The sequence below is a fragment of the Saccopteryx bilineata genome, chromosome 1, assembly GCF_036850765.1.
Source record: "Saccopteryx bilineata isolate mSacBil1 chromosome 1, mSacBil1_pri_phased_curated, whole genome shotgun sequence".
NCBI classification, from domain to species: Eukaryota; Metazoa; Chordata; class Mammalia; order Chiroptera; family Emballonuridae; genus Saccopteryx; species Saccopteryx bilineata.
In genome coordinates, this window is record NC_089490.1 from 407,006,346 (window position 1) to 407,021,975 (window position 15,630).

The window sequence follows — 15,630 nt, forward strand, 5'->3', positions numbered from 1 at the left end:
GGGCACTTCTGAGACAGCACCCGGCAGGCCGTCTGAGTGGGCACTTCTGGGGCAGCTCCCGGCAGGCCGTCTGAGTGGGCACTTCTGGGGCAGCTCCCGGCAGGCCGTCTGAGTGGGCACTTCTGGGGCAGCTCCCGGCAGGCCGTCTGAGTGGGCACTTCTGGGGCAGCTCCCGGCAGGCCGTCTGAGTGGGCACTTCTGGGGCAGCTCCCGGCAGGCCGTCGGAGTGGGCACTTCTGAGACAGCACCCGGCAGGCCGTCTGAGTGGGCACTTCTGAGACAGCACCCGGCAGGCCGTCGGAGTGGGCACTTCTGGGGCAGCTCCCGGCAGGCCGTCTGAGTGGGCACTTCTGAGACAGCACCCGGCAGGCCGTCGGAGTGGGCACTTCTGGGGCAGCTCCCGGCAGGCCGTCTGAGTGGGCACTTCTGAGACAGCTCCCGGCAGGCCGTCGGAGTGGGCACTTCTGGGGCAGCTCCCGGCAGGCCGTCGGAGTGGGCACTTCTGGGGCAGCTCCCGGCAGGCCGTCTGAGTGGGCACTTCTGAGACAGCACCCGGCAGGCCGTCGGAGTGGGCACTTCTGGGGCAGCTCCCGGCAGGCCGTCGGAGTGGGCACTTCTGGGGCAGCAGCACGGCCTTCACAGCGTTGCTATGTGTCCCGGTGCTCGCTGAGGGCAGGCGGTCTGGTGGTCAGGGGACGGAGGCTGGACGCCCGACCCTGGTGGCTGCTCCTTGAGCAGGTGAAGAGATAGACGCAGTGCAGCCTGGTGTTGGGTGACTAGAAATGCCGGGGGTCCAGTCCTGTCCCGCCCGCCTTGGCCCCGCTAACCTGTCCTCTCCGGCCGCAGGTGTACATCGGCGAGCTCCCGCACGACTTCCTCCGCATCACGCCCACGCAGCAGCAGCAGCAGGTGCAGCTGGACGCACAGGCGGCCCATCAGCTGCAGTACGGAGGGGCGGTGGGCACGGTGGACCGCCTCAACATCACCGTGGTGCAGGTGGGAGTGTGGGCCTGGGCGGTGGAGGGGGTGAGCCTGAGGGGACCTGGGCTTTGTGTCGACAAGTGGAACTTGCTCTGTTTCCAGTTTTACCTAAAACAGATACCTGGTGAACAAGCATGTGTGAAAAGTACTGATGGATGCCCGGCGTTCTGCCCCAAACACTTAATGAGTCAGTCATGAGCGCTTGCGGCACATGCTCAAGCAGAGCTCTCTGCTGACCTAGGGTAGCTGGCGGCGGAAGCACACTGCTGTCCAAGCGAGGGCACACAGTGGGCCAGCGTGTGTGGCTCTGCCATCTGGCTCTGGTCTGTGTGCCAGGAGCCCCTGCTGACGGCCCAGGCATGGCAGGCAGACCCTGGTCTGTGGGCAAGAGGGAAAGTGGTTTGTCCCCAAACCCTGTAAAGCGTGACGAGGGGGAGTCACCAGGTTGCACAGGGTGTAGATGTGCAGACGTAGGGACGGGTCTGTTCCCGTGCCAGCAGCTTCAGACACTCAGTGCTCTCCTGTTCTGATGGTCGCAGCCACAGCTTCGCCCCGCCCAGACACAGGCTTCTAAGGGAGAAAGGGGCGCCTACCTTCCCCCCCAGCATCCTCGTGCAGCGCAGACTCAGGCCTGCACTGCCTCCCGCGGCTCGGGGGCTGCAGGGCAGCTGCTCTTGGCTCCCCGGGCCCCTGTGGGCGGGTCCCATGCTCAGAGACGTCCCAGGTCAGTACTCGGCCTTCTGATGGTGTCGCCCATGACTTGCCACTTCCTTTGTGACTAAGCTCCTCCCCATGGCTCACAGAGGCTGTGCCCGGTCCTGGGCCCATGAGTGACATGCAGCCCAGACTCAGCCAGCCCTCGCCTCCCTGCCCACACGCCAGGGCAAGCAGCTCCTGGCCAAGCCGACTGCTCAGCTCCGTGGCAGCCTCGTGCAGCCTGCCCGCCCCGGGCCCTCCCTGGGTGTGCAGCGGGTGTTTGTAGCGTGAGGTGGCTTGAGCGACACCCTCCCCTGCAGCCCCCACAGCTGCTGCTCCCTCCCTCCCTCCGTGGGTCACAGCACCGCTGTCCTAGGGGCTCGGGCCCTGCCCTGGACTTCCCCTGACCCTCTGTGGTCCAGGCCCCAGCGCCAGCCCTTTGGGTGGTCAGCGTGCAGTCGACAGACCTGACCGCTTCCTCCCATCCCCATCCCCGTCCCTGGCCCTCCTCCTCCCCAGGTTCACTGACTCCCCCACCTCCTCAGGGGCTCCGGTGTCCCCACTCACCCCCCAGGTGGCCATGCTGTCTGACTACGCGCTGTGTGTGCTGTGGGCCTGCTGCATGGGGCTGTGGGGGCACAGACACCTGTCTGTCTGTCCATCTGTCCATTCCTCCCAGCATGTAGTCGTGCCCAGTGAGTATGAGGACCAGCAGGACAAGACCACGTAGAGGTGTTCCATCCGCTGTGCAGAGGGAGTGAGTGGGAGGAGGTGTGCCCGCAGCCACACCGATGGGGGGCCCACCCTGCAGAGCAGGGGCAACGAAGGTGAGGAGCCGCAGCGCCCCCCTGAGCTGGTCTGGGAGTGGACAGGCCTGCACCGAGCCGCAGCGCCCCCCTGAGCTGGTCTGGGAGTGGACAGGCCTGCACCGAGCCGCAGCGCCCCCCTGAGCTGGTCTGGGAGTGGACAGGCCTGCACCGAGCCGCAGCGCCCCCCTGAGCTGGTCTGGGAGTGGACAGGCCTGCACCGAGCCGCAGCGCCCCCCTGAGCTGGTCTGGGAGTGGACAGGCCTTCACCGAGCCGCAGCGCCCCCCTGAGCTGGTCTGGGAGTGGACAGGCCTGCACCGAGCCGCAGCGCCCCCCTGAGCTGGTCTGGGAGTGGACAGGCCTGCACCGAGCCGCAGCGCCCCCCTGAGCTGGTCTGGGAGTGGACAGGCCTGCACCGAGCCGCAGCGCCCCCCTGAGCTGGTCTGGGAGTGGACAGGCCTGCACCGAGCCGCAGCGCCCCCCTGAGCTGGTCTGGGAGTGGACAGGCCTGCACCGAGCCGCAGCGCCCCCCTGAGCTGGTCTGGGAGTGGACAGGCCTGCACCGAGCCGCAGCGCCCCCCTGAGCTGGTCTGGGAGTGGACAGGCCTGCACCGAGCCGCAGCGCCCCCCTGAGCTGGTCTGGGAGTGGACAGGCCTGCACCGAGCCGCAGCGCCCCCCTGAGCTGGTCTGGGAGTGGACAGGCCTGCACCGAGCCGCAGCGCCCCCCTGAGCTGGTCTGCACCGTTCTGCGTGTGATCAAGATAAACGAGTCTTAGCCAGGCAGGAGCAGAAGGCAGACCGGCCCGGGTGGCCTGCTGGTGTCAGACGTTTCTGTGCCCGCTTCCCAGAGCACGCGAGACCGAGTCTGCAGTCTTAGGAGCTGCTCCCGCAAGGGGGTGCTGACGACAGTGGGGTGTTCAGAGCCGTCTGGAGGCCAGTGCGTGTCTCCCAGGAGCTTCCAGAAGACATTTCCATCGTTCCAGGGCAGATGCAGACACCCAAGGAAGAGGTCAGGGTTAAGGACCAAGAATGAGAGGTCTCGGCGTAGAGGGCTGGTCACACCGTGGCCGAGAGGAGACAGCACGCAGTCCATATCCCTGTGTAGCCAGACAGGAAACGGACGACACAGAGACGGGGTGGACGGCAGGCTGCCGAGGACTCTGTGTGCTGGGGGCCTGGGCGGGCAGAGGCAGCGTGGGAGTCCAGCAGACCCTCACCAGCAGGAAGGGGACTCGCTGAAGGCTCGGTGTGGTTATCATTTTCAGGATTAAGGCATTATTTTATTTTACTTTCTTAGTAAGAGACGGGAAGGGAGAGAGATGAGAAGCATTAATTCATAGCTGCAGCTCCTTAGTTGTTCATTGATTGCTTCTCCTATGTGCCTTGACTGGGGGGGCTACAGCAGAACAAGGGACCCCTTGCTCAAGCCAACTATCTTGGGGTCGTATCTGTGATCCCATACTCAAGCTGGCAACCCTGTGCTCAAGCTGGTGACCTCAGGGTTTTGAATCTGGGTCCTCAGTGTCCCAGGTCAACACTATCCACTGCGCCACCACCTGGTCAGGCAGCAGTAAAGTATTTTTTAATTGAGGCGTGGACGCTGTCTTTGAGACACATGCCTTTGCACAGCTCGTGGACGTCACTGGTGTAAGCACAACGAACGTGCACTGGGACCCTCCCTGCGGTGCTCACCGTCTGCTCTGGACCCGCACCCAGAGTACCTCGAGGGGCCTGTGGTGCCCTAACCAAAGGAGGTGCCAGCACAGCACCGATGGAGTCCCGGAGAGGCTCTGCCAGACTGAGGGCTCCCCGTGGATAGAAGCACTGCTCGGTGTGAACCCCACCTGTGCCGGGAGTGGCAGCGGGTCAGACAGGCCAGACCCTGCCCCTGGGAGCCAGCGGTGGGGCCTGAGACAGACCGGGACAGTGTAAAGTCAGGGGGTGCCCGGTCCTCTGGGTGAGGCACGGCAGGGGGAGGGCGGCAGGGCGGGCCCCCTGGAAGGGTCCGTCTCCAGCCCTGCAGGAGCCAGGGAGAACCGAGTGGGCCTGCCCTCCGGGAGGGTCCGCATCTCGCCCACTGGGAGGGCCCTGTGCTGACCTGAGTTCTGGGGGCTTCTTTTGGTGACGTGCTGGGAGGAGCGTGGGTGAGGGCAGCCCCTGCACTCTGCGCCTGCCGGGGGCTGTCTCCGCCCCGCGTGCAAGGGCCTGTGGCACCTGCAGGGCGAGGTGGGTGGACCCCAGTGGAGGCCACGAGAGGAGCCGGCCCGGCCGGGTCTGGGGGCTGAGGTGCTTTAGAGGCGGGACTTGGGAGGAGGGCCGCAGTGCAACTGGAGGCCTGTGCCTGTGTTGGGCGTCCCAGGGGGGCGCTGGCCGCGCCCTCGGCCCAGCTCTGGTGCTGTTGGGGTGACAGACAAGGCGAGGCGTCTGCAGGGTCTTCCCGGGTCCGAGAAGGGACTGCGCAGCTGGAAAGGGCCGTGCAGAGGCTAGGGGCTTGTTTTCTGTTTTGTTTTTTTATCGACCTTATGAGTGTAACGTACATACATTAACGACACCTGTCTGAATTAGGGTGCACTCACTGAGCCCTGACAGACTCCCCAACACCAAGAATCATGCCCTGTGTGGGCCGCAGTCGGCCCCGCCCCCAGCCGCACGGTGGCTTCGACTTAGAGGTCTCTGCTGATGAGGCGTGGACAGGCCCAGAGCTCACCCTGCCTTCCCCGCCGCAGGGACTCACTGGAGGTGGTGGTCCTTGCCCCGCCCCCTGGGAGCACAGGGCTGCCCCCCATGGCAGTGCCGGCGAGGGGCTCTGTTGGCCGCTTGTTGCCACAGTCGGCAGGGCCTGGGAAAGGGTCCTGGGTCACAGGACGGTGGGTGGGCTGCCCTCGGCGCTCTGGGCTTCCTGCCTGGCGGCCCGGGACTGGCAGCCCCTGCTTTGCTCGGGTGGGTGGGGTCAGCCGTCCGGGAGTGTCCTGGCGGGGCCACTGGAGTGCGAGCTGCCCTCCCGGGCCCGGAGCAGGAGCGTCTTCCCTGTGCGTTTGGCCCGGGCCCCTCCTGCAGACCTCCTGTGTTGTTTGACTGGCAGGTGTGGGAGCTGTGGGAACTGTCCTGGGTGCAGGCTCCTGACCAGACACGTGACACCTGCAGAGCCTCTCGAGCTGTCTCCTCCGTCTCTGGGAGAGAGAGCAGGCATCCTTCCTGTTGATGGGCAGGCAGCGTGTGTTTTGCCAGGGACTGTTTTTGCCTAGGCCAGGGTCTCAGAAGTGAAGTTCTGGGTGGTCCACTTAGGCCTGTTGTCCGCCTGGAGCACGTCCTTGCTGGCAGTGACCTGTCTGCCCCAGTCCTCTGTCCCATGAGCAGTCACGTCCCCTCTCCCTGCAAGTGCAGCTCCGCCAAGGAGGTGTCTGCCCACTGGGAACCCCATCGTGCAGGCAGGAAGGGTGCCCAAGCCTCCGTGCCCTGTTCTCCGTGGCTCCTGGCTCCTTGGGCGGCCTGCCTTCCCCCCCACGGCCTCTTCTGAGGAGAGGATGGACCACGCTCTGGCCTGCATGTTGTCTCACGCCTGCCGGCCCAGCACCACTCTCTGTCACGGAACTGTGGGCTCTCGTGGGGACTTCCTCTTGGCCCCGTGCCCAGGAGCACGCCATGGCCATGTCCCCTGGGTGTGAGAGGCTGGACTCGGGTCCGAGCAAACGCCAGGAGGGATGTGCTGGAGGGCGGTGACCTGGGGGAGCCTGGCTGCCTCTCCGGCGGTGGCCTCGCTGGTCTCACATCGGGTTCGTTTCAGGCCAAGCTGGCAAAGAATTACGGCATGACCCGCATGGACCCATACTGCCGGATACGCCTGGGCTACGCCGTGTACGAGACGCCCACAGCCCACAACGGTGCCAAGAACCCGCGCTGGAACAAAGTCATCCACTGCACCGTGCCCCCGGGCGTGGACTCCTTCTACCTGGAGATCTTTGATGAGGTGAGGGCGGCCCTGTCCCACCCACACTGCCTGCTGGGGGCTCTGAGCACGCCTGGACACCAGCGTGGTGGTGCTGGACGGGTCCTGGAGCCCAGCAGAGGTGGGGGCCGCACACGCCATGCTGGTCAGCCCGCTGGTCTCAGCAAGGCCGTCCCCGGAGTCGCAGGCCTCGGGCGCCCCAGCCCAGGTACGCACGTCACCGCTGCCGGCGCGCACGGAGTGCTGCCGTGGTTCCCGGGGCGCAGGCCCCCGGAGGCTGCCGGCTGTTGGGAACAGGCTGGAGAGCGGTCGTCCTGGGGATGGTGGGACTGGGTTATTACGGTGCGAGTTGCAGATGGCCCCCCCCCGTGTCCCTGGGGGTCACAGGGTGCAGCGGCTCCTCAGCCTGGGTCTCTGCGCCCCTGGGGAGCACCTTGTCCCTCCTGGGGCCCGGTGTCCAGCATGGCAGCACTCGGAGGGGTGAGGACGGACAGCAAGGCAGGACAGTGGCCCCAGTGTCCCTGCACTTCTGCCCCTGCCCTCCCTCTGCCCATAGTCCCTTTGAGGGGTGGTTAGCTGAGAGGGCACCTCCTCTCCTCCCGTGCCCCCCGGGCTCTGGGACGTGTCGGGGCCACGAGGCTGGGAGGATGGACCGGGGTCTCCAGGTAGCTGGAGTCTGGACACACTGCGGGGCTGAGGACAGAGGACAGCCAGCGCCACGGAGCCCGACCCAGGGGTGGGGGCAGGAGGCGTCTGGGGGCAGGAACAGCGCTCAGAGAGGCCGGCCAGGCTCTCAGCCCTGGTTCTCCCTGTGGCCCCACAGCGGGCCTTCTCCATGGACGACCGCATCGCCTGGACCCACATCACCATCTCCGAGGCCCTGAGGCAGGGCACCGTGGAGGACAAGTGGCACTGCCTGAGCGGGCGGCAGGGGGATGACAAGGAGGGCATGATCAACCTGGTCCTGTCCTTCTCGGTGAGTGCCGGGGGCCAGGGCAGGCTCTCCTGCCGGCTCAGCGAGGCCCTTGTGTCTGAGGGTCCTGGGCGTGGCCCCAGAAGAGCCCCCCCCCCCAGACTGTTGCAGCAGCAGCGTTGTGTGGTGGCCGTGTCACGAGTCACAGGGTCACGCCATCTGCTGGAGTGCAGCCCCCTTATGCTGGTGCCCTTCTGTGCAGCAGGGCAGTGTTGGGACCCCCCGAGGGCACAGGGCAGCGAGGGCCCCTGGGCGGGCAGGGGGCGCTGTGGGGGCAGGGCAGGGCTCGGAGTCTAGGAACCTGGGCCCCCGCCATCGTCTCTGTGTCACCGGGGTGGTGTATTGTCACTGTAGCCTTTCCTGTGGGAGCTCCAGCACACAGGCCAGGAGAGGCTGGTCGCAGCTCCACAGTCACCTGTTTCCGAGTTCTGTGCAGCCCCCCACCCCGTTCTTGTGGCTGCTCTAAAGCCCCTGTGGGTGTCAGTGGGACCTCACTCGTGCAGGTTTCCTGGGCCCTCACCAGAGGCCGGACGGGAACACGGAGCCCCTGACACACTGGAGGGGGGCGAGTCCAGACACTCGGGTGCCATGATCCTGTTGGCCGTGTGACATTTTAGCCCGCGTCACTCAACCTCGTGGCCTCAGAGGTGCTGGGTGCTGTGAGGGCGGGTGAGCGAAGACGACGGCGCCCACGCACGCAGGGTCAGCCCCTGGGCTCCAGGCCCCGGGCCGTCCGTCTGTCCCGAAGTGTCTGGTGAGACAGGAAGCGCGGTGTCCTGTGCCTCGTTCCTCTGTGACCCTGGTCTTCTGCGTTTCAGTCGCTGCCGGCTGCCATGGTGATGCCGCCACAGCCCGTGGTCCTCATGCCCACTGTGTACCAGCAGGGTGTCGGCTATGTGCCCATCACCGGTGAGTGCGCCCCTCCCGCTGGTGCCTGGGTGGTGTCCGACGTGGGCGGAGGGTGGGCTGGCCTGGCCGCCGAGCCTGGTCTGCAGGTGGCGTGAGCCCCTTCCAGAGGCGAGGCTCCGGCGTTGCAGGTGGACGCTGTCTGCACGTGTAGGGGACGAAACTTGCTTTTCCCCAACCGTTGGCACAATAAGGTTGGCTGGAATTTAGGGAGACATAGAGATGTAAACTGGAAACATCTCCCGATACGAGCTCCCTAACAAAAGACCGTGTTCGTGTCGGGCGCAGTGGACGGCGTGCTCCCGTCCCCGTGGGTCCCTCCTCCATCGCCGAGCAGCTGACGGCCGGTCAGGCCGTGCCTGCGTTTCTGTCTCACGATTCCAGACCCTTGTCCTGCCTGTTCACTCCACGCTGGCTGTGCCGTGCCCGCACTCAGCTAGCCTCCTGCCACAAACAACACGGAACTTGGCAAAGTCGGCGTGGCAGCTGCTGTGTCCAGGTGTCGGTGCAGACAGTGCAAGACCATGACCCGAGAGAAGGGGCACGAGTGAGCCCGTGTCTCTGCCGGGTGCAGGAACCTGGAGCCAAGCAGAGCCCGGTGCCCACTGAGCCAGGAGGCCAAGGCCAGCGTCAGGGTGGTGGAAGTGGTCAGCTCCACAGGGAGGTGCTGGAGGAGGGAGGTGCTGGAGGAGGGAGGTGCTGGAGGAGGGAGGTGCTGGAGGAGGGAGGTGCTGGAGGAGGGAGGTGCTGGAGGAGGGAGGTGCTGGAGGAGGGAGGTGCTGGAGGAGGGAGGTGCTGGAGGAGGGAGGTGCTGGAGGAGGGAGGTGCTGGAGGAGGGAGGTGGCAGCATGGGGCCTGGCTCTGCGCGTGCTCAGGGCTGCGTCAGGGTTCGTGCAGCGTGGGTGCTGGGCTGCTAGGAGCACCATCCCCCGGGCCCTTCCCAGGCCGCCCTGGCCAGGGAGAGGCAGGGACCCTAGCTGGGAGGCTGAACCCCGAGCCGGAGCTTCCCACGCGGCTCGGGGCATTGTGCCTGGGGTTAAACTGCCCTGGCACAAGGTCCTGCAGTTTCCCGAGGGCACCGCCTGGCAAAGAAACTAGACTGTGGCCTGTGATCAGAACAGAGCCGGTCCACAGAAAGGGACCAAGGTGACCACAACTGGAAAGCAGCTGTCCCACGTTACAGGCATTAGAGGAGACTGTCCTACGTGACGAGAGGGAACGTCAGCAGAGGAGCGGGAACTGAGAGGAGCCCAGCGGGAGGGGCGGCCTGCAGCGCAGTGGCTGGGGGCGCAGGGCCTAGTGTGAGCGGTCAGCCAAGCCCCTGGGTCTCGGTGGTGCCCGCCCGGGAGCTCATCTGGGTGCCTGCGTGACGCTGGTCCTTGCACTGTGCTGAGTGGGAGGTCTGAAGAGAACGGGCAGCCGGAGGACACCAAGGGGCGGTGCCCGGCGGGGCCAGAACAGCAGGGCTCCCTGCTGCTCCGCTGGAGGCCAGAGTCCACAGTGGGAGTGCGGGCCGTGGGGGGTCCCTCCTGCTCCCCAGCCTCTGGTGGCCCAGGTGCGGCTGGGCTGGTGTCCACAGCCCTCCTGCTCCCCAGCCTCTGGTGGCCCAGGTGCGGCTGGGCTGGTGTCCACAGCCCTCGTGTCCCTGTGCCCTTTCCCCATGGCTCCTCCGTGGGAACTAGGTGATGTCCTCCTCCCTGGTCCCGTCTGCAAAGACCCCGCTTCCCTTGAAGGGAAGAGCCAGGTCAGAGCCTCACACTCTGTTGAGGGACAGTCTGCCTGCGTGGTTTCCAGCACCATCGTGTTTGGTTAGCCACAGTGGTCGGCAAACTAGTCAACAGGGCCAAATTTCAACAGTACAACAACTGAAATTTCTTTTGAGAGCCAAATTTTTTAAACTTAAACTATATAGGTAGGTACATTCCTTATCGAGGTAGCGCCCACACGTGGTATTTTGTGGAAGAGCCACACTCAAGGTGCCAAAGAACCGCATGTGGCTCACGAGCCGCAGTGTGCCGACCAGGAATAGGGGAAGCCGGCTTTGCAAGAAAGAGGTGAACTACACAGCGTGTCTCTGTGGTTTCCACCCTTAATTCTCTATGTGAACGCCTTTAATTATAAGAAAGGGTAGATTTATAACCGGAGACTCTCTCCTTTTATATCCACTGTCAGTTTTGGAAGTCCTGTTCTGACAGAGAAGTGACACAGGGGAGGAGAGACCACTGGGTGCCCGTGCCTCACCCCACTGTGGTCTCGTTCTCTGTGAGGCCCACACAGCCGTCACGGTGGGCCCAGCGCTCCGGTGCCCTCTGAGCCTCTGCCTGCTGCCCCTCGCTGGCCCTCCGTCTCCTCTCCTGCGTGCCCCCCGCAGCCTGCGGCTCTGCCTGCTGCCCCTCGCTGGCCCTCCGTCTCCTCTCCTGCGTGCCCCCCGCAGCCTGCGGCTCTGCCTGCTGCCCCTCGCTGGCCCTCCGTCTCCTCTCCTGCGTGCCCCCCGCAGCCTGCGGCTCTGCCTGCTGCCCCGCGTGCTCTCCCCTGTGGGAGAGCACAGGCCATCACCCTGCAGTCAGCCCCCTCCGGGCATGTCTCTGCTGTCCACCCAGGGTCTGTGGGTGAGGATTGGCAATGCTGATGCCTTTCAGCAATTGAGAGCAAAGCCCCCCCCCCACCCCACCCCGCCTGCCAGGGTGTTTGCCTGGTCCCGCCCGAGGCGCTGCTCTGAGCGAGGTCTAGGGAGAGGCAGTGTGGTAGAGTGGTGTGAACCACACTTGCAAGTCAAAGTAAAGGTCACGTCCAGCAGTGCCATTGTCACGTTTCTCAGACGGCTTTCACAACAAACAGGACATTTTTTTTTAAAGATTGTATTTATTGATTTTAGAGAGAGGAGAGAGAGAGAAGGGGGGAGGAGTGGGAAGCATCCACTTGTAGTTAGGTACTTGTATGTGCCTTGACCAGGCAAGCTTCAGCGTTCCAGGTTGACACTGTCCATTGCACCACGAGTCTGCCCTCTTCCCAGATGACCCTCGTGTGACCAGGTGTGCCGGGCTCTTAGAGACTAAGAACCTCCCGCAGCACAGACACTGCGTTTGTCCCCAGGAGACCCGGCTCCTCAGGGGCGGCCTCAGGCTGTCGTCACTTCCAGCAGAGGGGTTGGGACCAGGGTGGTGTGAGGAGTGGCCACAGAGCCACCTGCCCCCAGTCCCCCTGAGCCTCTGCGGCTCGCCTGTCGTTAGCGTGTGGGGTGTGTTCTGAACCTGTGTGTGTAGCCCCCCGGTGCCTGCGCTCGCCTCGTCAGGGCACGGCTGTGCTCCACACGCTGCACTGGGGGCGTCTCTCTGGGATATAAGACGGGGGACAGAGTCTCACACCCTCGGGAGGCAAGCAGGACCTCTCGGCTGCCCTTCAGTTCTCAGATGAAGGGACTCGTGTGCTTTGGGCAGTGAGCACCCCTGTGGGTTCAGCCCCGGCGTTCTCGTTCTCAGGTGGTGTGAGCGCCTGCCCTCTCCCCACTGGGAAACAAGCTGTGTGTGCTGAGGGCAGGACGAGGGTGAGGTGAGGGCGTAGTGAGGGTGTGCTGAGGGCGAGGGCGAGGTGAGGGCATGGGTGAGGGCGAGGGTGAGGTGAGGGCGTAGTGAGGGTGTGCTGAGGGCGAGGGCGAGGTGAGGGCATGGATGAGGTGAGGGCATAGTGAGGGTGAGGTAAGGGCGTAGTGAGGGTGAGGTGAGGGTGTGCTGAGGGCAAGGGCGTGGTGAGGGCATGGGTGAGGGCGAGGGTGAGGGCGTGGTGAGGGCGAGGGTGAGCATGTGGTGAGGACATAGGTGAGGGCGAGGGCGAGGGTGAGGGCATGGTGAGGGCGAGGTGAGGTGAGGGCGAGGGTGTGGTGAGGGCAGAACGAGGCGAGGGCAAGCATGTAGTGAGGGCGATCGAAAGCATGGTGAGGCCGAGGGCGAGGTGAGGGCGTCATGAGGGCTTCGTGAGGGCGAGGGTGTGGTGAGGGTGAGGGCGTGGTGAGGGTGAGGGTGTGGTTGAGGGCGTGGTGTGGGTGAGGGCATGGTGAGGGTGAGGGTGTGGTTGAGGGCGTGGTGAGGGCGAGGGCGTGGTGAGGGTGAGGGTGTGGTTGAGGGCGTGGTATGGGCGAGGGCGTGGTGAGGGTGAGGGTGTGGTTGAGGGCGTGGTGTGGCGAGGGCGTGGTGAGGGTGAGCGTCAGGGGCCACACGCGGAGGGGCCCCTTCGTTCCTCTCCTGTGTGTCCTGGGGTCTGGGTCTTGTTGCTCAGCTGCCCTGCTGGTCGGTGCTTATGAGGCTCAGGCCCGCCCGATGAGGTCAGCTGCATGTGGGGTGGCTTCCCGGCCAGAGGCGGCCTCCTCCCTGCCGTCACCACCTCCCTAAACGCCGTCTTGTGTTGCAGGTGTGCCCGCTGTGTGCGGCCCGGGCATGGTGCCCGTAGCCTTGCCCCCGGCAGCCGTGAGCGCCCCGCCCCGCTGCAGCGAGGAGGACCTGCGGGCCATCCAGGAGATGTTCCCCAGCGTGGACCAGGAGGTGATCCGCTCCGTGCTGGAGGCCCAGAGGGGCAACAAGGACGCAGCCGTCAACTCCCTGCTGCAGATGGGCGAGGAGTCCTAGGCCGTGCCCCTCGCTGCTGCGTGCCTCCAGCCCCTCAGACTCGCCAACCCAGGGCTCCCGGGAGCACTGTCCCAACGCGATCCTGTGAGAGAGCCTCGTAGTCCCTTCCTCCAGCGTCCACGCCGCCGTCCACGCCCGCCGGGATGCATGTGCGGTGGTTCCGCGGCCGCGCTCGACTCTGCGGGTGGCTGGGCGGCCCCTCCTCGCCCACAGGGAGGTGAGCAGCACGTGTGCGCAGTCCTCTTCCCTGCCCGGGACGTGGGGTACAGTGCCACGAGTGTCCCGCCCCACTGCCCCCGGCAGCCTGCTGGGCGGGCCGGGCCTGAGAGGTGGGCACTGGTCCTGCGGCTCCTGGCTCAGGCACGCTCACTTAGGGCGCGTCTCCATAGCAGCTGCTTCGGTGTCACTTACCATTTGCAATCTGAAAGCTCACATCCCCCCCTCAGTGTCCTTCATGGGCCTGCCTGCTCCCCGGGTCCTGGAAGCTCACATCCCCCCTCAGTGTCCTTCATGGGCCTGCCTGCTCCCCCGGGTCCTGGAAGCTCACATCCCCCCTCAGTGTCCTTCATGGGCCTGCCTGCTCCCCGGGTCCTGGGCCAGATTCCAGCCTGAGCGCGGACAGCCCGCCTCTGGGCGTGGACACAGCCGGCCCCGCACAGCCCGCGGTGGGTGGGCGGCCGGGGTAGGTCTGTCCCAGCTCGATGATCCCTCCGTCTTTCCTGCTGTGTCCGTGCGGCTTGTGGGTGGCATTCCAAGGGGTGGCTGCTCTCCTTGATTGAGTCTTCCACCAGAACCTAAAATTGGGGATAAAAAGTAATAGATAGAGTACTTTTCTAATTAAAGGGTGTTGGGAACTGTTGACTTACTACTGACGCTGATTTCAGTATGCACGAGCACGTCCCGAGAACGCGGTTAGGACGGGGACTGCAGTCTGCCGGTCGGCACTGGCGTCTCCCAGGAGCTGGCAGTGCGAGCACAGTGTGGGCTGCACGGTGGCCCGGGCTCTGGCCACAGACACGGGACAGGCTGGACGACACCCAGAGAAACCTGAGAATGTTCTCAGAGGGGTGCTCCTCAGACCACGCGTACACTGAGCTCGTGGGCCCGTGGGTGTTGAGCTCGTGGGCGTCCTCCCGTGCTCGTGGGCCCGTGGGTGTTGAGCTCGTGGGCGTCCTCCCGTGCTCGTGGGCCCGTGGGTGTTGAGCTCGTGGGCGTCCTCCCGTGCTCGTGGGCCCGTGGGTGTTGAGCTCGTGGGCGTCCTCCCGTGCTCGTGGGCCCGTGGGTGTTGAGCTGCAGCCTTTAGACGGAAGATCTGCCCAATAGGGCGTCAGTTCTGGTCCCGAGAAGGGACATCTGAAGCGTTCATGGGAGGAAGTGAGAGTGGGGTGTCACCATCCCCCTCCGCACATGCAGGCTGAGCGTCCTCTCGAGGACACGGCTCTGCTGCCATCGGGGCCGTTCCCGGAGGGGGCGGTGGCTCTGCTGCCATCGGGGCCGTTCCCGGAGGGGGCGGTGGCTCTGCTGCCATCGGGGCCGTCCCGGAGGGGGCGGTGGCTCTGCTGCCATCGGGGCCGTTCCCGGAGGGGGCGGTGGCTCTGCTGCCATCGGGGCTGTTCCCGGAGGGGGCGGTGCCCACAGTCCCGTCTGCGGCCAGCGGGTCTGGTGCCTGTGCAGCGACGTCAGCAGACGAGAGGGTTAGGTTTGCCCGCAGCTCCCGTGTCAGCGGCGCCTGAGCGAGCTCGGCCCAGGGCACGCAGCACCGTGCCTGCCTGTGTGCTTGTCCGTGTGCAGGGCGGCTACTCGGGGTGATGCACGCTTGCACTCTGCTCTCGTTTTCACGACCACTGTTCACAAGGCCCCTGTGGGTCACAGCAGACTCATCCTCCATGTCCGGCTGTTCCCCCCATGCTCTCCTGTGTCCACGCCTGAGCTCCGTGGGGCGGCCTGCTCCCACGGGAGGGGTCCCTCTGCAGGGCCCTCGGCCCCCCCTCGGCAGGGGCTCCTTCCCCCGCTGCACAGAGGGGCCTTGGGCCCTAGTCTGTGTGGTGGAGAGAGGTGCCGGCAGTCTCTGGGGCCCTTCCCGCCCCCCTGCTTCTGCGCCCCCCCACCCCGTGCCCCTCCGCCCCCCCCCCCCGTGGCGGCAGTGCGTCAGCCCCCTGTCCCTGGCTGTTCTCCCGAGGCCCAGAGTCCAGAGTTTTCTTCGATTGTAAAATATATTTTTACTTTTCAGCCTTCTAATTTAATAAATGATCTATATAAAAATAGAGAATTAAAGTCCTTCAGGGAAAGCGCACCATTTGTGTTCCCGAGTGTTTGTGACTCGGCTCCTAGCAGCAGGGCTGGGGACAGAATCAGCACAGACCCACCGTGATGGACAGTCGCAGGCCGAGGGGTGGAGGTTGGGCGGGCGGCTGGGCTCAGAACATCAGGCTGAGTGTGCCGGGGTCCAGCCCCGGGGGGGATCCAGGGGTCCCACAGGAAGAGACGGCATCTGCGAAAATGGAGTGAGAGAGCCAAATTCTTTATTCTCTGGTTAGCATTTATTGCCAGGCATCTCCCCTAAATGCTAGTCTAGCTTCCTTTTTATGCACACACACTAAGTTACAATCACATGGTATTTTGAATACATCATTGTTCTAGTTTCACTGTGGTTACATATTTTCAGATAACAGTTAATTCATATCTATAAACTACAAATCAG

The 15,630-nt window shown here is 64.9% G+C and overlaps 1 protein-coding gene across 1 annotated transcript in view; it reads left to right on the top strand.

The window, feature by feature from the left end:
- TOLLIP (toll interacting protein) overlaps positions 1–15,220 on the top strand; it is a 30,972-nt gene extending 15,752 nt beyond the window's left edge. Inside the window, exons 2-6 of the mRNA XM_066252400.1 lie at positions 847–996; positions 6,270–6,452; positions 7,255–7,407; positions 8,223–8,313; positions 12,715–15,220. Of these exons, the coding sequence (XP_066108497.1) occupies positions 847–996; positions 6,270–6,452; positions 7,255–7,407; positions 8,223–8,313; positions 12,715–12,929 (792 nt within the window). The 3' untranslated portion in view covers positions 12,930–15,220. The remainder of the gene's footprint in view (positions 1–846; positions 997–6,269; positions 6,453–7,254; positions 7,408–8,222; positions 8,314–12,714) is intronic.
- The last annotated feature ends 410 nt before the right edge of the window (positions 15,221–15,630 follow it).